This window comes from Artemia franciscana, chromosome 17, assembly GCF_032884065.1.
Source record: "Artemia franciscana chromosome 17, ASM3288406v1, whole genome shotgun sequence".
Classification (NCBI taxonomy): Eukaryota; Metazoa; Arthropoda; class Branchiopoda; order Anostraca; family Artemiidae; genus Artemia; species Artemia franciscana.
In genome coordinates this window covers 39,851,108-39,878,544 of record NC_088879.1, presented here as the reverse complement: position 1 = coordinate 39,878,544, position 27,437 = coordinate 39,851,108, and the positions used below count along the sequence as shown (strand labels likewise).

Here is a 27,437-nt window from a genome sequence, read left to right as displayed (position 1 = left end):
TTCAAGGTAATTGAAAGGTCCGAAAATTATGTCTTTGTGGATAACAACCCCTTCACAGCCCTCAGGGCAAGAATTGTAAGTTATGTCCTGGGGGCATATAAGGTTTATATAGAAAAGATGATCGTAGAAGCTTAGGAAAGGGGGCTCATTGAATGGGTAATCAGAAGTTCTAGTGTTCTTTTTAAGATTCATTGCGACCGACGGGTGGATATCCCCATTACCTCGTATTTTTTCGATATGCATCTGATAGAAATTTTGATATGGCCATTTGTTGTCGTAGAAACTTCAAAAAGGTTTATTCAATTGAAAATTGAAAGAGCTGATACCCGTTTATGAGTCAAAAGCAATTAGAGGGTAACAAGACCCCCTCCCCATGCCCAGAAACTCCCTAAAAACATCTAACCAAAATTTTGTAAGAGCCATTTTATTCAGAGTAGTTGAAAGGTCTAGAAATTAATATATTTGACATTTCCCTATCTTCTCAAGACCAGACCATTATTTGCACGTTAGTGAAAAAATATGGCTGTGGATTGTCAGTATAGTATACATATACTGATATACATTCCTTAAAGTTCTGATAATTATTATTTGTTGAATATTACATTTAAAAAAATTATCTTACAATAAATAACCTAGTCAAGCTCAAAACGAACGAAAGTTACCATGGTATGGCTGACAATCCCCATGCCTTCTCAAGATTAAATAAAAAAAAAACAAGTTTTTTTAAATGAAAGTAGGGAGCGACATTAAAACTTAAAACGAACAGAAATTACTCCGTATATGAAAGGGGCTTTTCTTCCTCAACGCCTCCCTCTGTACGCTAAAGTTTGACTCTTTCTCTTAGCTCTTCTTTTTAAAAAAGGAAAAAACTTTAGCGTAAAGAGCGGGGCGTTGAGGGATTTATTTGCGCTTTATTGAAAAAAAAAAAAAACAAGTGACCATTATTTGTCAGTTTAGTTGACATGTAGTGATATTTCCTCCTTAAAGTTTTGATAATTTTTTATTTACGTTTTCACTGAAGCGCAAATTGCGTTCTGGTCTTGAGAAGCCACGGGGGTTATTAGCCCTAATCATGCTAATTTTTGCTGGTTCTGAGTTTGAATCGGCTATTTATTGTAATTTCTGTCCGTTTTATGTTTTGTTTATATTGATAGTGATTTGTGGTAGTTTTACGCTTGGAAGATTAGTTGACTTTATTTCTGCTCATTCTTGGCTTAATGGAGCTCTTTGCTTTTCTTTGAAAGACTTGCTTTGTGGAAAAAGCTTTTTAAAAGAATAATCAGAAAGATGGTGGATGCAATGAAGATGTTAAAAGTAGATTAGCTCGGAGTTTCTTTTTACAGCTGATGAAGATTTGGAGGAACAAATAGATAAGTCGTCGAACCAAGACTAAAATATTGGAATCTACTGCGATGAAAGTAGTCGAGTAGGGTTCTGAAGCGCGGGAACTTTGAAAGGCGGAGGAGAATTTATTTATATGTTTTCTTGAGGAGTGACCATGTATTCATTTGGGCACCTGTTTAACCGACCGTAGTTCAAGCTTTACAATCTGTTCTATCCCGCTTTCTATGGATACATTGAGATATTAATATTTCTATGGATATTAAGCTGAGAAGGCAGAGACAAATTTTGAGAATTAAGGATGACGTATTGTCAAGGTTTTCCTTTTTCAGCCATCAGTATAGGGAAAAACAAAGCGCCAGTCTTCCTTGAATGGGGTAGGAAAAAGTTGGAGGAAAGGATTTAAAGATACTGGAACTTCTTGGGAGATTATAAAGAGGGAAGCTTTTAAATGATTGAGATGGGGAAGGCACATGCGTAGCTGTTTTGGCTTTAGGTGGTTCGGTGCTGCAGTGAGTTATTAGTATTAGTAATAGGTATATATTATAGTCAATGTACCATATAGTATGCCAGATATATATGGCATTGACGAGGGTTTAACGGTTTCATAAAGCTTAAAATAAACTCATGAGATTAGTTAGGTTCCACCAGTATTTTTTACTTCCCTGGGCAAAACAGGAAAACAGGGTTTAATTAGTATTAAAAATGCTGTCAAAGAGTTCTTGAGAAATACATGAACATGGTTTAAATATGATCGTTAAATGGCATTTTTACATAACTATCTTGCAAACCCTTCGAAACTACTTGGTGAAGTCTGTAATCAGCAAGGTGAAGCATTATAATAAAATTTGAAGTTAATGGCGGCACGATGCCAAAGTGAGTGGGTCAAAGATACAGTACATCATTAAACACTTAAGATTAACAATCTTCAACATAAAAAACTTTAACATTAAAGTCAAATACTCAAGAAAACTTAATGTTTACATAATCGCAACTGAACTTGCAATAACTAAATAAAACCTTAATATAAACAAATACATTTTTCTTGAATGATATATTTGGTGAAATTTCCCTTTTGATTTCTTATAATTATGTTTAACATGAATTTTAGACAGAAAGGGGCAATCATGTGGGTCAAAAAGTGTAGTAAAAGACCTAAGAGTAAATTAAAAACGAACAACATATCTATTGAAAAATGGCTGTTCCACAATGCACCTTTTGCTGCACCATTAAAACAATACATTCAATGCTACTCTCAAATATCTTCCTAAAAAATTAGAGGAAACTGAAAGTGAAGAGGGACTCTTGTGTATGGAACTCGAGGCTCTAAAAACAAAATTCCGATCACAACATATGCTTCAAATTTTTGTTGATTATATTGATTTCTAATATTTTAAATTCATTAACTAAAAATTGATCCTTCAAAAGTCATGAGCAAAAAACAAATTTTTTTTTAACCTTATATAACTGTATTTGATGTGTTCAACGCTAATGCTATCAAGCCGTCAAGCGTTACCAACGTGGTAAAATTGTTTTGTTTATGCTGCAATTCGGAGGTCCTGGTACCAAGCGGTACATTTAGAAATGTTTTGGTATATGAAATTTCGCGATAAATTTGGTTCAACTTGATCCTTGCAAGCCCAAGTTTTAATTTAACAAAAATTTTCAGTGGTTATGAAAAAATCTTGACCTTCTGGTCTGACGGCACAAATTAAAGTTGCAGTACATTTTTAGTCGGCAGACTGGTAGATTTTATTACCAAGCGTCGGCAAAAGCAATGCTATCTATCTTGTTTTTCATTCGCTAAATTTCAAATAGTTAAAAATGCTGAAAAGTTTTTTACGGTTGATCAAAGAGTCCATTAAGTACTCACTATCTTTTGTTAAAAATTCAATGATTCTTTAGGAAATAAGGAAAATTTGTAGATGATGGGATTTTTTTAACCTTAGAAATTTCAGTTTGATCAAGTTTTCAGGAATATAGGCTATCAAGAGCCTTAGGCCTATCCTAAAGTATTCCCAAAGAAGGCTTTTTTTCAAGCTTCTTAGTCTATTTTTCCTAATTTTCAAAGCTCTAAAGATTATTTATCATTGTCTTTCCTTACTCTGATATGATTCTTCTATGCTCTTGGTGCTGTCCTGTGCTAGGCAAGGGGTCCTCAGTAGACAACATCTGAGTTAATTTAAAATAGCCTCGTTTGTTAAGATCCCTAGGTCTTGGGCAGTGTTTAATCTTTGAAAGATATCCTAATTGAAAACTATTTTTCTATACATAGACAAAAGTCTCCTAATCTTGAATGCTAAATTTGCAGTCTAAAACATAATTTAGCTTGGATGAACATGCATGCATCACATTATGCCTTTTCTTGTGCTCTTTCATAGCCCAATAATGATTGATCAGGCGAATTCCATAGCCCTTAATGGGACTTCAAAAGGTAAAACAGTCCATATTTACCAAAAGTTAAAAAAAAAAAAAAACATTGAGAAACTTTCTAGTTAGAAAAATTGCCAGGTAAAATTCTAGTTAATCGACTTCTTGCTATCATGAAAAGGGTTTAGGTTAAGAAAATGAAACTTTCAAGGATGGTTCTACAGGCTGAAGTATATCCCGGGAAGGTATTTAAATGTACCCACCTCCACTCCCTCTCCCCCTAGAGGACTGTGAAATTTGCCTACATGACAGGTCATACCTATTGAAATTTTGACAAAACAACATTTCACCTTATTTTTCAGTTACTAGTTGCTTTCTCTCTGCCTTTAGTTCTGAAAATGCAATTCCTGTTATTTGAGTAGAATTTTGAGCCATAGCCTATCAATGTTTTTTTTTGAAAATTTAGGAAATGTATTTGTATATCTTTAAAACCTTATAAAATGGAGTTGAGCTAAGTTATGAAGTTGAAAACAATTTTGTTGTACTTCAATTAAGCAGAAGATCTATTTTGCAAGGTTTCACTTTTATAACCCACATATTTTTAAAGGTCATCAAAGGTCAGGGCTCTCTAGAGGGAGAAGGAGTAGAGGTAGTTGCTTCAAAATACCTTCCCAGGACATACTTTAGTCTGTAGATTTATCCCTGAAAATTTCATTTTCCTAACCTAGATTCTTTCCAAGATAGCAAGACATCAATTAACTAGAATTTTACCAAATTGCCATTTACAGCTGTTTTAGGAATAATAATTGGTAGAATTCTAGTTGATTGACTTTTGGCTATCTCAGAAAGCCAAAGGTTAGGTTAGGAAAATGAAACTTTCAGGGATGAGTCTAAAGGCTAAAGTATATCCTGGGAAGGTATTTTGAAGTACCCACCTCCACTCCTTCTACCCTCTAGAGGCCCTGAGATTTGCCTACATGACATGTCTATACCTATTGAAATTTTGACAAAACAAAATTTTACCTTAATTTTCAGTTACCAGTTACCTTTTCTCTACCTTTAGTTCTGAAAATGCAATTCCTGTTATATGAGTAGAATTCTGAGCCATATCAATGCTCTTTTTTCAAAATTTAGGAAATGTATTTACATATCTTTAAAACCTCATAAATTGAGATTGAGCAAAATTGTGAAGCTGAAAACAATTTTTGTTGTACTTCATTCAATTAGAAGATCTATTTTGCAAGGTTTCACTTTTATAACGCACATATTTTAAAGGTCAGGGTCCTCTAGAGGGAGAAGGAGTGGAGGAGGGTAGTTCAAAATACCTTCCCGGGATATACTTTAGCCTTTAGACTCATCCCTGAAAGTTTCATTTTTCTAACCTAACACCTTTCCTAGATAGCCAAAAGTCAATCAACTAGAATTTTACCTAATAATTATTATTTCCATTAGTCTTAATAGTAAGATGCTATTATGAAAACAGATGTGCAGAATTTTTTGAAAAGAGCCAGAACCCCTTCAAAAATTACATCACAGCAAAAAAGACTTCATTTTTAGGAATTTCTAGCTCTTTTAAAAATTTCTGAAAACTTGTCTTCATAATAACATTTTACTGTTAAGATCAAGGAAAACAGGTTGAAGGTATAAGCACAGAGAAGGAAACATGTTAAGAAAATAATTCATGCTTCATAATATGCAGAATAATTGTATTAGATTTTGCATGCAATCTCACTATGCTTTACCCCAACCCCCTTATGTGCAAATATATAGCCAAAATTAGATTTTTCATCAATAGCAGGCTGTATATTCCTCCAGTAGAGGGGGGATGGTAAAGTGAAGCAATGGTGTTTTAGGAATTAAATAAGTAAATATTATAGATGCTGCCTTTGGCCAGGACATTGCACTCCCAGCCAAATATAGAAAATCAGGAGATTGGTACATGCATTATGTAGACCTTTTTGTCAGTATGCAAAAAAGAATTGAAGTTCCTTTAAATGTACACCTGGAATTAACCTATGCCAACTACAGATTTTTTTAAAGAACAATAATAAACTCCCACTTATCTCATTCCTAAAGATGCATTGCATTACTTTACCTCCCTCCCCTGGTGGATAAATAGACATCCCTCTTTGTCTCTTCTTATTATATTCCTGACAATAGCAGTACTCTTTCCATTGCTACTTCAACAATATTTCAGAATTTGTTTGAGTTCTAGTTAAAATGTTCCCTTGGTGTTAATTTTAACCATATAATTTATCCATCCAACTGTTCTCATTATTACACATTATTTTGGTGCTGTATGCTATGTTAAGCACATAAATGCCCACTGAAGGAACTGATGTAAGAACTCAGGCATTGAAAATAATATATAAGACATATTATTTGCAGTTATATGCAGCCCTGTTGGGGCATAGAATAGGGTACAATTGTTATGATAGGGACCATTATATTTGGAAAAAATATTGACTTGGGAGTTTAATGTTTCAGCTCTATGGCTATTATTGTCATCCTCTCAGAGGGGAAATAGACAACAATTTTATGTAACTCTTGCCACAAATTGCTTCCTTGAATTTTGGTTTGGATCTACTTTTCTTTGATCCCTAGGCTTTAGAAACTTCATTCCCTTGATTCACAGGCAACATTCTGTTGGGTGAAATCTAGATGATGGCATTTTGGTATATTGAAAAGTATAGTTTAGTTAGGAGAATGAAACTTTAAGGAATGAAATCAGAATCTAAACTTTGCCATGAAGGGATTTTTGCCATGAAGATGATAATTAGCATTTTGCGAACTTATTGACACATGCTTATGAAACCTTGACTGGTTATCAAAGTGAATACCTAAATCCTTTTTATACAATTTAACATCATCTGCAAACAGTTTGACAGGAGTGACAAATAATAACTTTAGGTAAATCATTGACAAATAAACAAAATAACACTGGGCCCAAAGAACTGCCTTATGGCACACCACTCAAAACCAGGCTTTCAATTGAAAGTATTCTACCAACTATAACTTGCTGGGAACAGCCTGATAAGTAATCTGTAATCCATGCAGATCCATAGCCTATGCTAAGGCTTAAGAGTGTGTTTCAAGTTCTAATCTGTACTCTTTTCCAATTTCTAAGGCTTAGAAGATGGTATAGAAGACAAGTCTACCTGTCTTAACTTTGGGAAAAAAGATTTGTTCTGTAATTTTGGTTCAAATCTGCTCATAATTAACTTTGAATTTTAAAACAAAGTGCCAATTATTTTAATAGTATGTCAAGCCTTATTAGATTTTCCTTCAAACCTAACGCATATTTTAATAGAATCTTTAAAGCCTCTTAATCACAATTTAGGAAAGACATAAGACTTAAAACACTGTCTGAGCCCTGTTTTGGGCTGTAGATCTATCTAAAAAATTGTATCCTCTGGAGCAGGCTACTGAGTTTGTTGATGTGATGGAGCTAAGAGAAAATGTTTCCAATGTTATTGTAAATACTAACAAGATTTGGATTAGAACTTGTTAAAGCAGTCATGAACAATAAGACACATTGTTTTGCAGAGACAAGTTGGAATTGTGCCAATAATGTTGCCATAGAACTCATAATTCTTGTCTGACATCAGACATTAAACCTGCCTCTCATCTACTATCACAGAAAGGGTATAAGACTGCATTGTAGAACTTCTTAGATAGTAAGGATTGTTATGCCAACAACTTATAAAACTTCTAAATGATTAAATAATAATAATGAAGATTTTATCAGTTTTGGGAAACTGCAGTCCTCTTTAGAAGCATTCAACAAAACCATGAAACTAAAAAAAAAAAAATTAAGTCAGTGAAATCTTCATTACAAAATGAAAAACCAGAAAACATATCAAGTCCATGAAAATGACTGAAGAAGTTCTTTTTTGAGTCAATCCACATCTGGGCTATTTGTTATTGATGAATGCAGGCTATTCCACATGTTGATAACTTGATTGGATAATACCCACCTTTTTCTGTCCCTGAAAAAGTACGTGTCATGCAGCTTAAACTGATAGCCATGCAGACTTGTTGTGCTGGAATTTTGATGATGCAATGTTATCATAAACATTGCACCATGCTTATGATAAACAACATTGGGTTGTACGAACCCAAACATTGGGTTCGTCTGCAGATCTTGCAAGCTTCAATCATGTCGCCACAATAAAAACAGTAAGCCAAAGGTGTTATTTGAAGTCATTCTTCATAAGGAAGGTGGGATGAAGTTGGGCAGAATTTTGATCAGTCTAGGTTGTATGTGTTATACCAAGTCAATGTTCCTATTGTAAAAAGGATCACATAAAGAATGCATTTTTATCAGATAGTGTGACCATGGTATAAACATGAAAAGAATCGGTTCCAAAACACATTGAGTTAAAAAGGGCCAGATTAAAATGATTAAAACTGAGGTTAATTACATAGAAATGTCCATTCACTATCTACCTACTCTGAGAAAACACCTATAAAATTACAAAGCTCTTTATTTAGAGTTTGAATATAAAGATGAATTTATAGCTGGCACGTACGCAGGGGGGGGGGGGGTCTTCGCCCCCCCTCCCGAAATTTTCTGAAATGTTTAATTTCCCCATGGTTTCTTGGGATTATTATCCTTGATATTAGAGTGTTTATCCCCCTTTTCAGGATAAAATACAGCTTTTAATGGATCAATTTTGGAAACTATCATTTTTCATTAAAATCGATGTTTTCGCAATGGAAGAACTACCCTACACAGCACCCATATTGCATTGTTAACCCTAAAATTTCCCTTTCAGTGGGATATAATAGATTAATCACTGGTTCTAAATCACTGTGAACATAACCTGAGCCTAAAACGTACTTTGAGGCTTCAGTCTTCTTCCCCCCATCCACTACAATACTGTAGATTAAAGTTAATCTGTATTTTCCGATATACGTGCTTTTTGCATTTATTTAGTTACCAAATAAAAAAAAGTGTTTTGTTTTGTAAAAGGTTTTGGCCCCCCCCCTGAAAAAATTCCTGCGTACGTGCCTGATTTATAGCATAGAAGACCTATTTTTCAAGAGTTGGTGGTTTTATCTTTCTGTAGACATCTAGGTTGCAAGTACAGATAAAGAGGCATCAACTAACTGTCAGCATAACTGCCAATTAGAAACAATCTACAGTCTCCATAATTTTTGTATGAAAATAGCGTTGAATTACCCAGGATTACACATTTAAGTATCAAAAATACTATATATTTTATGTAGACTGATTTGGTTGCTAAATTGTTTATAATAATAATTACTATTAATAATAATCATATTATTATATTAATGTTATAATACAATAATTATACTAATTTAAATGATATAATAATAACCAATAGTGGTGTAGAGGAGCAACAAATGCTGTAAAAAAAGATAGAAAAAATGACCATGTCAGCAAAGCTTACATGAAGACTTAGGCAGTTATTTGCATTGCTGTCATTGATAACCCTAATGATAAGAAAGTCTGCAACCCAAGCTCTAACATACCAAAGAGTGTCCAAAAATGAATCAAGAACTAATTCAGTTTCTTAAACTGAAATAGAAGCCACTAGTCAGAAATTCACATCCTTTTGGTCTTAAGGGAAATGAAAATGTCCACTCCCCAGTGTTTAAAAAAAAATGTACTAATGCCATAAGTTTTGATGACGGCACAGCTTCTGACTACCAAAATCTGGTGAATTAAAGTTGTTTAAATTGTATTTTTTCCAAATGTCAGTTTTCCCCACTCTTTGGACCAGCAGTGGATGCTTGTACAAATTCGGAAAAAATTCAAAAGGATTTTTTTTTGTGAAATGTAAGATGTTGTACATTGTTCACAATTTATTTCAATTCTTCAAAAATTGTATTTTCAAGTTCAGTCGGTTTTTTTAATTGTTTGTTTTGTTTTTCAGTTCATCAGCATTTTTAATTGGGAAGTAAGCATACAAAGTCACCATGGAGACTTTAGAAGCTGAACAAATTTTTCTTGTCATTGGACGTCATGTAAACCCCTCTCATTTAAGGAACGCTGATTGGCTCATGGCTCATATAAATACACCTTTGAGATACAAAAGATTTGAAAGAATGGTATGTGAATTTACTTGAGTTTGTCAATTATTTTGCTGCTAACAGTATTAAACGGGCCAACGGAACTTATATTAATAATTGTATCTTCTTGTCTATAAATGACTTCTTCAAGGATTTTAACTACCTAGAAATAAAAATATGGTCTTGGCCCTTTGCCTAGTATTATGAGTTGACTTGTGTATATTGGCCTGTAAGGTATAACTACTGATTATTTTAATTCAAAACAAATGTTTCATGTCTAGCTTTGTAGGAAGAGGAAAGGGAACTGCCCAAAAAGTCTGGGTAAAATTAAAAAATGTACTAATCATCTCCTTACCATAATTCTACAGCTTGATACCTATAAAAACCACGTTATGGTGGTAACTTCTGACTAGGTCAAATCGTTAAAAAAATTCAGGTGTTTTGTCTACTTGAGCTCAGGCAGCAATGGGCCCAAACTTTGGCTAAATATTGTGGTCTTACAGATAATTACGTCGGATATTTCGTGGTAATAGTTTTGATACTGGTTGGAAGGGTTTTACCAAATAGTATCTTTAGATCACTTAAAAAAAGTAATCATACATAAAGCTTGAAAAGATAATGTTCATATAAACCTCCTAAATTCATCCAGTCTTAGTGAATCAATCCATAGGGCTTTACTTATCATAATGAAACTAACTAAATAACTAAACCAAAACTGAATAACTAAACCAAAACTGAATAACTAAACCAAAACTGAATAACTAAACCAATATGAATAGCTGCTTAGAAGATGCTTGGAGTTAGATTTCTGCTGCTTTTTCTTAAATTTCTAATTCTGTGAGCTCATTCCAGGTGTTCTAATTGATATTGGATATTCTGGCCTTTCAACAAATTAAAAAGATACCTCTTGCTCAGTGACAAAATGTAATCGAAAAACAAGGGTACAGTCACACCATACCTTAAGGAGAGCCAAATAATGCTACCTTTTTTCTTTATCTGCTGCTGTATTTGCCATTGTTGCCATATAATGCACCAAACACACGCACCAGAAACAACTGCCAAAATTGCCACATCTTAAATTACTGCCTCACACATACTGCTACCATAAAGACAGTAAGAATATATGTAGAGAGTCAAATGCGTTAGGATCTAGGGACTTCTATTCAAACGGAAAGCAGGTTGTCTGCGGATGGGATGGGAGGATGTCATTAAAAAAAGATTTGAAGGAAATGGAAACTCCATGAGAGGGTGTAAAGAGGGAAGCTTTGAATAGATTGGGAGGGAGGAGGAGCGTGCGTGGCTGTGTTTGCCTCAGGTGGCTTGCTGCTGCGGTGAGTTGTTAGTAGTAGTCAGTAGGTCTTTGTATATGTTACAGTTGCATGATAAACCAGTCATATGATTGAGTACCTAGGGATTCGATCAACACAGGGTGAAGTAACTTGACTGTTAAAAGTAAGTTTTGGTTCATTTATATAGGTTTTATAGTATATATGATAAATTGCTTTTATAATCCGACGAATTTTAACCCATATCCTAGTTATTTGATAAAATGACACACCCCATTTTATTGCATGATATGCATCAAATTACTCTGTGACTGTTTTGAGATGTGTCCTATTGTGTCCTTCTTAATTACGACATAAAAACTGTGTAGCTAGTCACCACTTGCCCAGTGCCAGAATCAAATTGGAAAACCAGTTATATATCTTTAGTTTTTGGTTGTTAACATTTTGGTTTTTCAGGAAGACATCAAAGAAGAAATACAGCTTGTTTCTGCTATCCCAGTTTCTCCCCCGGAGGAGTGGGACTATGACACCGCACATGAATACGAATACCTAATAAATGAAAACACATTTATTCAAATTTTTGCTCAGGCATATTCAGTCGCTTTCTGTTTGGATATTTCGCCATCAATGTCCGCTGTTGTCAAACCACTGGTAGGTTACTTTTCTTTGGTGCTGATGCATTTTTCTTGGCTTTTGTACTTTTTTTCATCACCAGAGCTTATGAATTTGTCCAAAGATATAGGATGGGTTAAGTATAAGCTGTAGGAAATTATGCAGAAAATAATGAGGGTTTTCCAATATTTTGGAAGTAAAGGAAAATTCATTTTGCAAGATTAAGCTAGATATGGTACTAAAAGTGTTGAAAAATAATAAGCCATCAGGTGTTAATACATTTTTGAAATGTGGTGATTACAAAGTTAGGTAAAAGGTAATCAGTATTGTCATTTCGATATTTGGAATATGGGAAGTAACAAGTTGGAAAAATTGGTTTGCAGTTGAAAATAGTTTGAAAGGATAGGAGTATAAGTTTCCAAACTGTGATTGGTATATTGAGAGTAATGGTAATGAAATTGGTCAAGTGTGACTCTAAAATATGGGCATTTCAAAGGTCGAGGAAGATATTTCGTAGTTTTACAGAGGAATTGCCTAAGGACGGTTTTGGGTGCTCGTTTGATTGACAGTTACCTCTCCAAAAAATGTGGTTTGGTTTCACTTTCTAGGCCTATTTACAGAAAGGTTAAGATGACTACCATGTTTTAAGGATGAAGATTGATATATTGTCAAAGACCGTCCGCTTTAGCCTTCCGTCTCGGAAAAAGGTCACTCCAGAACGGGATGGGAACAGGTCCTAAGTAATCATTTAAAGAAAATTTGATTTTCCTGAGGGGAGGGGGTAGAGAGTGAAGCTTTGAACAGAATGGGATAGAGGAATAGTTGGCGGTGCTGTGATGGTCTCAGGTGGTTTGGTGCTTCTATGCACCAAGCTGCCTATGTTAGTGGTAATAGTTAGTCAAGGAGCTACTCGCCAAAAAAGAGACTCGTAGGTGATCAGTAAGCAGCAGAAGGTTTGACTACGGTATATGAGGTACTGAATAGTGCTGATTACGAATATGAGCGTTGTATATTCGACCGGGGCAGGGGTGCTAATCTTCCAAATTTGAAAACCACCTTTTTTGCTCTTAAAAACTACCTTTTACACAGACTCTCAATAATGATCACGCAGCCTATGGTAATTGATACTTCCGATCACGAGTACCCCACAATGTTGATGACCTTGAAACTCATATTTTCATTGTTTTCTTTCGTCAAAAAAACCTCAAATATTCAAGTATCTGACGAGTAACGGAAAGTTATGGTCTACTTCCCGCCATGAGCAATTTTCTATACACCACTTGCACGACCAGTCCTCCAGGCCACACGATCTGGGAGTACCTTAAGGGTGGACAAAACTGACCAGACCTTGCCATCCTTGAAAGTCCAGCCGAACATCTAGTGGATATAGAGACTGTGCCTTTGGTCGTATAGTATAGCTCTCAAAGGTAGCTCCAGATGGTGGCAAATATTTGATCTAATTCAAAGGTCGTCAGGAGAGGTAAGGAGCCATACATTTTTACTCCAGACATCGACAATGACTTTACTGCAAATGTAAAGAAAGTTTTCTTGCACAGAAGGATCAAGCCTACACCTCTCTATCTCTTCCACAGGTAAAGCAACCCGAACCTACAATCTTCATTCTCAGTAGCATTAGCCAAAATTCTTTTTCCATTAGAGAACATAAAATCAACTATATCACAGCCCGAAAGTGTAGGAAGAAGGTAAATGAAAAAAAAAAAGAAACCAGATCGTTTCGTAAATCCCTGCAAAGCTGATCCACAGGCACTGAATATTCATGGAATAGGACACAAACTTTTCGTTTCTCACAATTTGAGTAGTATCCGAGGACTAGCTTATAACGATAAGGCAAAAGGACAACAATATGTGGGTCGTTCGCATCAACATATACAATACTGATACCCATTCTGATACCCACCCATATTCTGATACTGATACCATTCTGACACCATACTGATACTGATACCCATCTTCTAGTAGTCCATGTGCAACACAACTCTAGTATTCGCCTCTTTCTGGTAAAATTCAAACGCTGTTCAAATCCAGTATCAATAATTTCACTTCTGCTTAACATCAGTATTTTCTTCGGTCTTCAAAGCCTTCAGAGAGGCAGATACTTAAAGCTACTTTCAGCACAAGAAGTGAGTCTTCAAGTTCGTCAAATGAAAGCTGAATCCTTTTTTTTGGCCTTGGAATTTGGTAGTATCGAGTTCCAATCATCTAGTTTTGAGTGTCTACTTAGAAATGATGCAAATTTGTAAGGAGATCTTTGTGCTCAAGGCAACCACCCAGTCCTTCAAGCAGATCATGAAGCCGTCTGTGTCACAATATCCAAATATTAAACCATATCTGTCTACAAGGACATGCAGTTCTTTAAGTTACCGTCAAGAGACACAAGAGTAGAGACGTTTCTTTTTCATGGCTCTCAATTGTTTCTGAGCTCTCAGTGGCATTTTAGGTACGGCACTAAGTCTATCACACTTGATTGAGTCGATTTTCTAATAATCTCCGGTAACAGGCCACTCATTCAAATGACCTTTTATTTCCAAATACTCAAGAAGAGCTGACTTTGTTCTTAACTGAACTGCAATCTTTCTAGAAATGGCACTTTCCTCATATAAAGAAGGTGCATATAGGAGAAGCTCGTGAAACAAATTCATCAGATCGTGAAGCCCTGGTTTACTAGCAATATCAACACTCACCAATACCTTTTTGACAGTTTGAAGTTTAGCATTGATGGAACTGTTCACAGTGCTAAAACCTTTTTGACAGTTTGAAGTTTAGCATTGATGGAACTGTTCACAGTGCTAAAACCTTTTTGACAGTTTGAAGTTTAGCATTGATGGAACTGTTCACAGTGCTAAAACCTTTTTGACAGTTTGAAGTTTAGCATTGATGGAACTGTTCACAGTGCTAAAACCTTTTTGACAGTTTGAAGTTTAGCATTGATGGAACTGTTCACAGTGCTAAAACCTTTTTGACAGTTTGAAGTTTAGCATTGATGGAACTGTTCACAGTGCTAAAACCTTTTTGACAGTTTGAAGTTGAGCATTGATGGAACTGTTCACAGTGCTAAAACCTTTTTGACAGTTTGAAGTTTAGCATTGATGGAACTGTTCACAGTGCTAAAACCTTTTTGACAGTTTGAAGTTTAGCATTGATGGAACTGTTCACAGTGCTAAAACCTTTTTGACAGTTTGAAGTTTAGCATTGATGGAACTGTTCACAGTGCTAAAACCTTTTTGACAGTTTGAAGTTTAGCATTGATGGAACTGTTCACAGTGCTAAAACCTTTTTGACAGTTTGAAGTTTAGCATTGATGGAACTGTTCACAGTGCTAAAACCTTTTTGACAGTTTGAAGTTTAGCATTGATGGAACTGTTCACAGTGCTAAAACCTTTTTGACAGTTTGAAGTTTAGCATTGATGGAACTGTTCACAGTGCTAAAACCTTTTTGACAGTTTGAAGTTTAGCATTGATGGAACTGTTCACAGTGCTAAAACCTTTTTGACAGTTTGAAGTTTAGCATTGATGGAACTGTTCACAGTGCTAAAAGTCCGGGTTTTCTTTTTTGTTTTACCAGATCATTATTCATGTTCTTCACTTGGATAAAGGCAGCTTTATCTCTTTAACTCAGTGCTCTGTTTCCAATAGCTCGCACATCGAGAAGACTGTCAGCAGTCTCATTACCAACTGTATCAAGAGTAAGAATGTTGAACAATTCTTTATCATTGCATCGAAAAGGGATAAGTCTGAATTTCTTGAATAAACTTCACATCAACAAATGCTTTGTGCTGTTACAGGAAGGGCGATCAAAATGGTGAGTGGTGTCAAACTGACTTTGAGGTATAATACATAGCATCATACTGAATTTAGCTGAAACTGAGGCACAAAAAGGAAGAGTTAAGATCCACTTCTAAAGTCCCAACTCATTCATGGTAATCCCTGTCAATCCACCCTTTGTCTTTGCATCCAAACTAATAGTAGATTCTATTGCATTATCAGTGATATGGAATTAATAACAATAATAATAATTTATTTAACATAATAATTATAATAATAATAAATAATAATTAAAATGGTTATGAAAATGACAATAATAATTTATTTATCAACTAATCTCTAAAAGATAACACAACTATAAAACGGAATTTGATATGGAATTAAATTTGGTATTTCGCTTTTTCACTTGAACAGTCCATTGCAGAATGTCGGATATACCCTGAGGGTATCTCGTTTTTATACTTTCCAAAACTTGTGGGTTTTAGAGTAAATAACGGAATTCTTTAACATTTCCAATCAGGGGTGTGATGTTGCAAGTTTTTACTTAAGACACTGAATGTTCCCATTAATGGGCTTATCCTTTTTCGAGATATTCGACTTCTGTAGCAAGCTTTCAATTTCATCGAAAATAGTAATACATGAAAAATCATTTCACTCGATACAAAAATCTTCAAAACCTTCCCAGTACAGAAGAATTATAACCTCAAGAACTAAGGTATGAGCAGTAAGGGCTTTACAATACGGTTTACCACTCATCACTTCCTTTGTGGTTCCTTCTAGTGGATTCCCAACCCCATAAATCAGCTATTCCAAACCAGAGCACGTCATTATATGCCAATCGCTCCAGTAAACCTCATTAAAATATTGAGACCAAAATAAACCTAAATATGGTTGAGATTCTGCTGAGTCATTCTACACATTCATAAGCTGCATTGGCAACGCTCTACAAAGAAGCCAGGTTGCAAAAAAGTCTGAAATGGGGTTCTTCTGATTAAATGGCAAACCAATGAGATATCCGCATTTTGCTGTCACCTGCATGTTTTGCTTTAAGTAAATCTCAATACACTTACCTGGCTGAATAAGATATGAAGATTACAGGGAAGGGTTTCTGTTTCATTTTTTGGAAATTCCATTTCTGAAATTTCTGTTTTTCATAAGCTTCACACGTAAGCTTACCGTCAGTAATTATATCTCTTGGATCAGGCTCCATTCAAGTATCAGTAGCATGCTTCTGCATAGATTATATTTCTTTTTCAGAATCTTCCTATTCAATTTTGTGAGTTCAGGGTCCTAGAATAGGTTCGAAAATTAATGTTAAGAATACTAAGTCACTAAGGCTAGGAATAAGTGATGATGAAAAGGTGACGTTGGGTAGCGAAATATTTATCAGGTGGGCAGTTTCTCTTACTTGGTAGTATTATTAGTAAAGACGGTGGGAGCAGTGGAGATGTTAAATGTAGAATAGCCAAGGCTCAGGTTTTTTTTTCACAGTAAAAAAAAGTTTGGAAGAATAGGAAGATAAGTCTGAAAACCTAGATTAGAATATTAGAAGGTACAGTCTTAACAGTGGTCAAATATAGCTCTGAAGCATGGGCGCTCCTAAAAGCAGAAGAATATTTGCTAGATGTTTTCCAGAGAAATTGCCTACGGATTTCTCTGGGTACCCGGCTCTCTGACCGTATTTCAAACAGTAGGCTGTACGAAAAGTGTTGATTGCCAAGAATTGTCCTTTTTGGCCAGCCCTCTGGGGCTAAACAGAAGGCAGGTTGTCTGCGGTTGGGATGAGAGGATGTCATAAAGAAAGATTCAAAGAAAATGGGAACTTCCTGGGAGGGTGTAAAGAGTAAGGCTTTGAATAGATTTCGCTGGAGGAGGAGCGTGCAAAGCTATGTTGGTCTCAGGCGGTTTGGTGCTGCGGTGAGCTGTCAGTAGTAGTAGTAGTAAGTCACAGAGATGAACCAAGACAGGTGTGCTGGATAATTGCCAATGGTTATCCGAGCAAAATATTGGGTCACTCCGAGTCTTCACTAATAGTTCAAAAATGAAAAGAGTTATATAGAATCTAGATCGCACATTTTTAGGACGATTAATTTCCTACCGAGTTAATTAATAAAAAATACACCTTATAAGGCAGATATTCAAGATGGATTAAATTTTTTTAAAAACACTATAGATTATGGTATATTTTTAGTCGATTTTTAAAGATTACAATTGATCAGCAAAAGATAAAGCAAATTTTGGGAAAAGAATTTTGAACTTCATTAATTTCCTTTAATCTGACTAATAATTGAGTAGTTTGGAATTTATCATTCATTTTAAGGCAATTTTGTCAGTTAAGAGAATTTGAGGATTTAGAGAATTTTAGAGAATTTGGAGAAATGGAGATGTAGCATCATAGTTTTTTTTCAAATTCAATTTTTTTTACATAGCCTAGTATTTATATCAAATATTATCAGGTCATTTCATATAACCTAAGTCAAAGGTCCCTTGCTTTTCTCTCTTCTTTAATTCTATTTTTACACGCTTCCCAATTGTTTGATTAAATAGACTGTGAATAAATTGTGAAATGTGCTATAAGAATTCAGGGTGGGGGTTAAACAGTTTTTGCCCCTCCCACGAGATTAAATATTCTAATGCACCAAAACGTATTATTATACCACCTTTTTATTGGGCTTCGAGGACATTGCCCAAAGCCAGCTTGAACTCTAATGCCTATGGTTTAAATTACTCTTTTTTTAGTACTTTTTACTTCTTTACTTATGAAATATCCCGAAAGGACTTAAGCCTTGCACTTACAAAATTAGATTTTTATCTGTTCATAGTTGAGATTTAAAACGGTTTTCACTTGACTATGGCAACCATGACTCCTACAAAATATCGTGGAAATGAGAAGAAACCTGGAGCAAAGTAAAAATGAAGGAAATCAGTTACTTTGCATGCATAATTAGTCAATACAGGAAATCTGGTTACTACATATGATGTATGTAATCCGGAACCTGTTACCGGGTGCATGCTTTGATCCTTGACGAATTTACAAAGTTTTTTTTATTTGGTAAATGTTTATTTTCGTTTCAAGTGCTCTAAAGTGCGTATTACTGCATATAGCAAGATTCTGATCATCGCATATTGTTTCTTTATCATTATTAGCGAAGTGCATCCATTTCTGGTTGACCCTCCTCCATGGCGCAAACTAAAAATGCGTAAAGTGGGCTTGCTTACAGATAACATTACCTATAGAGCGAAGCGTATTAGTGCATGAGCCTTACGGGTAGCGGAGCGAGGTCTGTATTCTATATTTATTCAAGAAAGAATGATAAAACTAAAAAAAAAACTCAAACGAGGTTTAATATATAAATATAGAATACAGATCTCGCCCCGCTGCCTGCGAGGCTCATGGACTAATACGCTTCGCTCTATAGGTAATGTTGTCTGTAAGCAAGCCCACTTTATGCATTTTCAGTTTGCGCCATGGAGGAGGAGGGTCAACCAGAAATGGATTCGCTTCTCTAATAATGACAAAGAAACAATATGCGATGATCAGAATCTTGCTATATGCAGTAATACGGACTTTAGAGCACTTGGAACGAAAGTAAACATTTACCTTTTATTTGAGATGGCTTGGGGTGCTATGTCATTTTGTTTATCACTTCCAGAAAATACTACTGCTTCTGATTCTTATCAGCTGATTTTTTTTGTTTACTCCCACCACTACTTCAGTCAATAGAACTTTTATTTTATACGTTTGAAATTTATTATTCATTATCCTTGCATTAAAATTGTAACTTACACTTAACTTTTACTATACATTTGCCGAAAGGAAAAAGTTCGATTTTCCTTCCAAATTATACCGCGCTTGTTAAAGCATAAAAAAAGAAGAGTACCTCGCCTGTACCAAGGTATCCCTCCTCTTTCTGGAAAGGTTACCCAGTGGCGCTCATTAATAGTATCCTCCAGCACTTTGTAACCTCCATAAAAATGTACTTTCAACCTTATGAAATTTTAGGACTAATTGCTGTGATTTACTATAATTGAATCAGTTACTAGTTGCCTTGTAAAACATTTTGTAGCAATAGAAGCAAAAATTTTCCGAAGATGTAATTTAAAAACTAAACTCGCATTAAAAAATGTTCTGATTTGAAATATTAGGAAGCTAGTGCTCAAATGTGCCCTGTCTGGCAACGCTGGTATAATTCCCTTTCTATTGCAGACAAGTGATTCAGATGAAGTACCACTGGATCGAATATACTCCTCTTTGAAAGCCTGTCTCCAAGGATTGACAAGACATGTAAGTGCTCATCTTTATCTCAGTGTTCATCTAGGTCTCTTGCGACTTTGAATAAATCGCTACCAAAGTTGGAAAAGGATTGGATAGCCAGATGAGTTTTTTCTTCAATATGATATTTGATGAATTGGTATTGAAGTTGAACCATTCCTTTCTTTCGACATTTTTGATCCTCCAACTTATCTGAAACTCAATAGTTTTTCTGTGTATAGTCAATATTCTAAACATGTTAGTCTTCAGTGAGTTTAGTTTTAATTCTTGATTTGACTGATGGCTTTCAGCTGCTACTGAACTGCTTTGAAATATGTGATTTCTGTCTTGAAGGGTAGTCCACATTCCTGGGTATGTGATGGACTCTGTAAAAACGTGGAGCAAATCCTTCTTTTCACGTTTGAAAATTAGTAATGCCTGATTGGTTAGATGGTTGACCACAGATCATTAGGCCCAATAGAGCAAGACCTAGTCAAATTAACCTTTCGTTCGTTATAGTCTTTGTATTTGATTGAATCACCTTTTTCATACAACTTATTGTTTGCTCTGTAGTGGCATTGGCGGTTCTGGCTTCTCTAGTGCCCGGGGCAAAATCTTGATCAGCCCCTCCTCTGTTTTCCGAAAACTTTCTGACCAAGTTTTAACAAAATTTCATTTGTTAACAAAATAGTTCATTCAATTAAATCTGACTTGTCTTGCTTTATATGGGTAATGATGTGAGAAAAATGAAAATTTTGGATTCAGTATGCTTATACTTACTGCCCACAGTGCCATCTGCTTATTTTAATAAAAATAAAACGTCAAAAATTAAAAAAAATTATTATAAATATCAGGTTATTTATTTGAAGTTTTGTGTCCCTAAAATACCTGTGCCTGGGTCAACTGCCCCCTCTGCCCGCCAATAAAACCGCCTATCTATGGGCGTCCAGCTTAGTGAATCAAACTATCCTTAAATAATTCCTTGAAAAATCTAGCATATCATCTCCAACTTATTCGAACTGCTCACGTCTCAGAGCCGTATTTTAGGATTTGAATTTGAATTAAAATAGAATAGTTGTGGGCATCAAGTCATGGCTAATTGTAGAAAGAAAGCCAAGACAGATAGACCAATTGAGTGAGAAGAAAAACCTGGCATTCATTCCTCTTTTATTAGGATTGTATAATCAGGAGTTTAGTTCATTTGTTAATAGATATGTTTAATCTATTATCCGTCCATGCATCATAGCTAGTAGAATCAAGTAGATGGTCATAGCAGTAGAACCAAGGTAGATGGTCATAGAGCTAATATAGTGATAGAACCTACAGTTTTTTTAATTAAAATGGAATAGTTGTGGGCATCAAGTCATGGCTAATTGTAGAAAGAAGGCCAAGACAGATAGACGAATTGAGTGAGAAGAAAAAACCTGGCATTCATTCCCCCTTATTAGGATTGTATATTCAGGAGGTTAGGTTGATTTTTGAATTAAAATAGAATAGTTGTGGGCATCAAGTCATGGCTAATTGTAGAAAGAAAGCCAAGACAGATAGACCAATTGAGTGAGAAGAAAAACCTGGCATTCATTCCCCTTTTATTAGGATTGTATAATCAGGAGTTTAGTTCATTTGTTAATAGATATGTTTAATCTATTATCCGTCCATGCATCATAGCTAGTAGAATCAAGTAGATGGTCATATCAGTAGAACCAAGGTAGATGGTCATAGAGCTAATATAGTGATAGAACCTACAGTTTTTTTAATTAAAATTGAATAGTTGTGGGCATCAAGTCATGGCTAATTGTAGAAAGAAGGCCAAGACAGATAGACAAATTGAGTGAGAAGAAAAACCTGGCATTCATTCCCCTTTTATTAGGATTGTATAATCAGGAGTTTAGTTCATTTGTTAATAGATATGTTTAATCTATTATCCGTCCATGCATCATAGCTAGTAGAATCAAGTAGATGGTCATATCAGTAGAACCAAGGTAGATGGTCATAGAGCTAATATAGTGATAGAACCTACAGTTTTTTTAATTAAAATTGAATAGTTGTGGGCATCAAGTCATGGCTAATTGTAGAAAGAAGGCCAAGACAGATAGACCAATTGAGTGAGAAGAAAAACCTGGCATTCATTCCCCTTTTATTAGGATTGTATAATCAGGAGTTTAGTTCATTTGTTAATAGATATGTTTAATCTATTATCCGTCCATGCATCATAGCTAGTAGAATCAAGTAGATGGTCATATCAGTAGAACCAAGGTAGATGGTCATAGAGCTAATATAGTGATAGAACCTACAGTTTTTTTAATTAAAATTGAATAGTTGTGGGCATCAAGTCATGGCTAATTGTAGAAAGAAGGCCAAGACAGATAGACCAATTGAGTGAGAAGAAAAACCTGGCATTCATTCCCCTTTTATTAGGATTGTATAATCAGGAGTTTAGTTCATTTGTTAATAGATATGTTTAATCTATTATCCGTCCATGCATCATAGCTAGTAGAATCAAGTAGATGGTCATATCAGTAGAACCAAGGTAGATGGTCATAGAGCTAATATAGTGATAGAACCTACAGTTTTTTTAATTAAAATTGAATAGTTGTGGGCATCAAGTCATGGCTAATTGTAGAAAGAAGGCCAAGACAGATAGACAAATTGAGTGAGAAGAAAAACCTGGCATTCATTCCCCTTTTATTAGGATTGTATAATCAGGAGTTTAGTTCATTTGTTAATAGATATGTTTAATCTATTATCCGTCCATGCATCATAGCTAGTAGAATCAAGTAGATGGTCATATCAGTAGAACCAAGGTAGATGGTCATAGAGCTAATATAGTGATAGAACCTACAGTTTTTTTAATTAAAATGGAATAGTTGTGGGCATCAAGTCATGGCTAATTGTAGAAAGAAGGCCAAGACAGATAGACAAATTGAGTGAGAAGAAAAACCTGGCATTCATTCCCCCTTATTAGGATTGTATAGTCAGGAGGTTAGGTTAGGTTGATTTTTGAATTAAAATGGAATAGTTGTGGGCATCAAGTCATGGCTAATTGTAGAAAGAAAGCCAAGACAGATAGACCAATTGAGTGAGAAGAAAAACCTGGCATTAATTCCCCCCTTATTAGGATTGTATATTCAGGAGTTTAGTTCATTTGTTAATAGATATGTTTAATCTATTATCCGTCCATGCATCATTGCTAGGGCAGTAGAATCAAGGTAGATGGTCATAGAGCTAATATAGTGATAGAACCTATAGTTTTGCAAGTGTTTGATTAATTTGACTTGGGTAAACGGTGGAAGAGTGCGGGTGCCTCTCTTATTGGACCAAAATATATTGCTCACGTATTACCTTGCTCACGTATTACTTTGTGACTTATTCGAACTGCTCACGTTTCAGAGGCATATTTTATGATTTGACCTTGGAGGCTTAGCTTTTAGTGTCTTAAAACTCAAATGTCAAAATGCTAAAAGATATAAAAGATAAGATAATGTCCACTTATTCCTGCTCTCTTTACCACATGGCTATCAATCGGTGAACTTGGTTTAAATTGGTTGTATTGGTTTCTATTGGTTTTATATGTATCTTCTCCCCTCCCCTAAAAACACATCTTTGTATTATCATATACTTAGTGGTAAAACAAAGTTCTTTTCAGTGGTTGATCTCCTTACCCCTAAAATGGCTTCAAAGGGGGATCAAAATTCTGGATACAGGCTTGGGACCAGAAGTAAAACCTTACGATTTCTATTGTATTTTAACTGTGTATTAGGGCTATAATCTTGCAAATTATTTACAGTTTTTACTATTTCATTTTTCTTAGTTGACCAAGTTTGGGCTATAGTCTTTGTAATAGTCAATTGCATCCTCCTATGCATTTTCAGTGGAAACCAAATTACAAGAAGCATGAATAAAAATCTAAGAAACCTGAACAACTGCTATCTCAGAACCAAAAATAAACGAAACTTAAAGTGGGTCACATTCTGACATGTTTTATCACATCTCAAAAACAGTAGGGATAATCTCGTAACTCACATTTTTAGTTGCATATCCTGCCTTTCCTGTATATAACAATAACTTACAGTTACGTAAAAAGGGGGATTGCCTTTTGGCTCACCCCTTCGAGGTGTTATCACATTTGCTACTCCATTATGATTTTCTATATTTGTCATTATAATTCACCAGTTTTCGCATGTTTTCTGCGAAGTCAAGGAAACCCGAGTGAACTGCAATTATCTCAGAAGGAAATTTAAATTGTTAAAGTGATTAAAAGACAAAAGAATATTCCCTACACATTTTTCCTCTTTGAACAATTTCTGTCATTAGACTCGTTACAAATGCTTGTTCTTTAAAGGCTCAACAATAGTATTAATTTCTGTCCATCACTATGATAGTATTAATACTAATAATTTATTGTAAGCTAAAAAAATCCTGCAAGACAATGTTCAAAATCATCAACAGAAAATAAATAACATTTCTTCCGCTTTCACCCCCCCCCCCAAAAAAATATATGAACCTTTTAACTCTTCATTAAAAATTTACAAACTCGATTGATTGTCGTGTTAGAGTCTTCTGCAAGTTCCTCAAGAATTTAAGGGGCACCATACCCTCAAGAACATCCCCTCAAACGAGAAGAATGTGAGCCATGTCATCGACTCCTGAATTACATCTTGGGCAAGATAACCTACGGCCAGCCTTTTTCTAAATTATAACCATTATATAATATATAAGCATAATATAATTATAACGCTTGTATTCGAAAGCAAGTGCTTAACGTCTGAACCAGCAGTTTTTAGTTTATGATAGTATTTCAAACCATGTACCTTTTCAGTCCGAATTTGTACTACTACCACTTATGAGGCCTACAGGCTAGTGATTGCTCTTCTCCCATCTCAACCTATTTTATACTTTTCTTTGGCATTGGGCCATTTGGTTGCAACACCTCCATGCATGTTAATTTCAAATAATCCACCCTGTTTCCCGTTTTCTTTAAGCATGCGTAATCAATAAAATTGTTTTATTTTGCTTTACAGTGTTTTCAACTTCCTACCATCTCGCATTTTATTTTTAACACCTTAGTAACGCTATCATACGCATATATCGAACAATAAAAAAATTTCGTAGACACGGCTTTGTATTCAAGAGCAAATTTAAAAACACGTATATAAACTGGTAAAACTTTTAATGATGATAGTGAAAAATACAAATATATTCTCAATATTTTTATATTACACCTAAAAATCTTTCGCAGCTACTAGTAAAACTTAAAAACAAGGAGGTAAAAAAAAATCAAGGAAATAAAAAACCTTAGGAAAAATTTTCAAGAAAAACAACTACAAAAAGAAATATTTTATAATTAGTTTGTTTGTTGTTCGGCTGTGATTTATTTCTGTTTAATATTTTGTTTCTCTCTCTTTTTTATTGTCAGGGGGTACAAGTTGGAGGGGCCTCCTAGGTTTGGAAAAATAGGTTTTTTGGGGTATTTATTTGAGAAAATTGAATAATAATAAAAAAGGATGACCCATGGATCTTGACAAAAACCTTTTTTTTTGTATCTTCATAAAAAAAACCTTTACCCCCTTTAAATCTTTGTGAATTCTTGCCCCTGAATTGTGAATTGTGAATTGTGTTCCTTGTCATATAAAAATAACTTTCTTTGGCTTCAAAAAATCGCTTGGCTTAGATATAGTTGAAATTCTTAGGTTTCCTTCTTTCAGTTCATTGTACCTGGTAGTAATCTGATACTATACCCCGATATTTATGTATCCGTATTGGTCCACGTACCATTTGCTCGAGCAGGTAATCGCCAGGCTCTTGTACAAGGTTGGCTTCTGTCCGAGGATGACCTGGATAATTTTCTGTCTTATATTGGTAACAAGCTGTGTGAGGTAGAAGATTCAACTGCCAGGTTAACTGCTGCAGCTTATCGACAGAAAGAAATTATGACGGTATATTTGTTTTTATGATTTCTTCAGCACATAGATCAAAAGATTTTCTCACTTTCATTCTCTTTTTGTTTTTTACATTTTGTTTCCTCATTTGGTTTATTTTTGTCTTATAAAATTGTTTTTAAAATTTGATATAACCAACTTGATGGTTACCTTTCTTCTGAACTTCAACAAACTTATTCTAAGTCTTCTGGATAAGATCTGTCTCAATTTGGCCCTCTGGATTCAGTTTTTTGTATATATTTTGTTTGATGTTTGAGTTTTGTATCCGTTTTTCGTATATAAACAATTTGTTTCCTGACATTTATCGTTATTTTTTTCTAGTTTTTATAAGTTCTTCTTCTATGGGGGGAGGGGATATTGTCTCTTTCAGTTCCTTTTTCTTTTGAACTTGACTCAATTTAGTGCTGAAACTTCAGAATGACCCTTTTCTTTGCTTGATCTTCTTTATTCAGTACCAGTTAAGTGTATATTTTATATGTAGCCTGAATTTTGAATCTATTCAGATAAACCCTTTATTTCCCCATATTTTGTATAGTTTCCTTCTCTATACTGGTGTTTCACTCATTTTCATGTCTTCTTTATTTTGTCTTATTCTCTTTGTTTCTCTTTTTGCTATCTTTATTTGTGCCACAATAAAGGACATTTAGAAAGACCTTGCCAAATATTGTCCGTTAAGTTAGTTTTTAGGCAGGGAAATTAATTAGATTTTGTGCTTTGGAATAGTGTCTCGCAAGTCTAACTTAAAAAAAATTATATTTGAAATAAAAAAGTAATTATTGTAAAAAATATATAAAAATACCCATAGCCTACATGAAAAACGCTTAAATGTACTAAATAATAACGAAGACCACACTGCCCCTCCATTATTCAAACAACAAGAGGTATTACAATGACGAACTATTTTAAGACGGTGAAATTTAGCCGAAACTTTTCGAAAATTTTGGCTATATATCTTTGGGTTTATATAGAATGTGATCAAAATGTTCTGAGGTGCTCAAATTCGTAAGATCTAGTTGTATCTTCCCTCAGGGCCTTAATTGATGACGTTTAGCCATTTAGCCATTTTTTTGCTATAAGCAAGTTTTATGTTTAAAAGAAATATTTTCTTGTATGGGATTCCCACAAAAAAAAAAATGGATTATTCGACATCATCCCAGAAATTAACATCCGTAAGTAGACGGGAGTTAACACGATGTATAAATTGCTGATGCTAAATAAATTAATTGTTGCATGCTAAATCACCGACAATTTGGGGAAATTCAGGGAAACCCTGAAAAATTAGGACTTGACCTGGTCAAGTCAGGGTCCATATTCTAGGTCATCATGGTCAATAGCCATGGTCAAAGCGATGGGTCAATAGTCATGGTCTAGACCATGACCATGACTATCCTGGTTAATAGTACTGGACTATTCTGTGGATGTTGTGTTATTTTTTGGTTGCTTAGCGTTGACATCGGAACCTTATCCATTATGATTTTGGCTCCGCTCTGGCACTGAACACTTTTAACAATTTTTTGTCCAAAAACTGTTATATAAAAAATTGCTTCTATTTAAAGATCAAACTTTTAGAAATAACGCATAAAGTGAGCTTGAAATCTTAATAGGTACTTTAAAATTAAACCATGAACTATTATTTAAAACAGTTGTGATAGTTATTTGCCAAGAAATAATATAGGTGTTCGACATCACACCTTCAAATACCTTATAAAACAATAACACTTATATAACACAAACAACACTTCTGCACACCTTCAAATACCCACCAATAAGAAGCAAAGCTTTATTTTGAATAACCTGAACAAGTTTAAAAATTTG

General features: G+C 34.7%; 1 protein-coding gene across 4 annotated transcripts in view; it reads left to right on the top strand.

The window, feature by feature from the left end:
• The first annotated feature begins 3,139 nt into the window (after positions 1–3,139).
• The window catches only part of LOC136038230 (KICSTOR complex protein SZT2-like), a 330,409-nt gene continuing 306,111 nt past the window's right edge, over positions 3,140–27,437 (top strand). For 3 of the 4 annotated variants that reach the window (XM_065721332.1, XM_065721333.1, XM_065721330.1), the window contains exons 1-5: positions 3,152–3,206; positions 9,615–9,789; positions 11,493–11,687; positions 19,639–19,716; positions 25,389–25,619. In XM_065721332.1, the coding sequence (XP_065577404.1) occupies positions 9,658–9,789; positions 11,493–11,687; positions 19,639–19,716; positions 25,389–25,619 (636 nt within the window). In that variant the 5' untranslated portion in view covers positions 3,152–3,206; positions 9,615–9,657. Of the gene's footprint in view, positions 3,207–9,614; positions 9,790–11,492; positions 11,688–19,638; positions 19,717–25,388; positions 25,620–27,437 lie in introns of all 4 variants that reach the window. The other variant, XM_065721331.1, reaches the window with a different exon arrangement.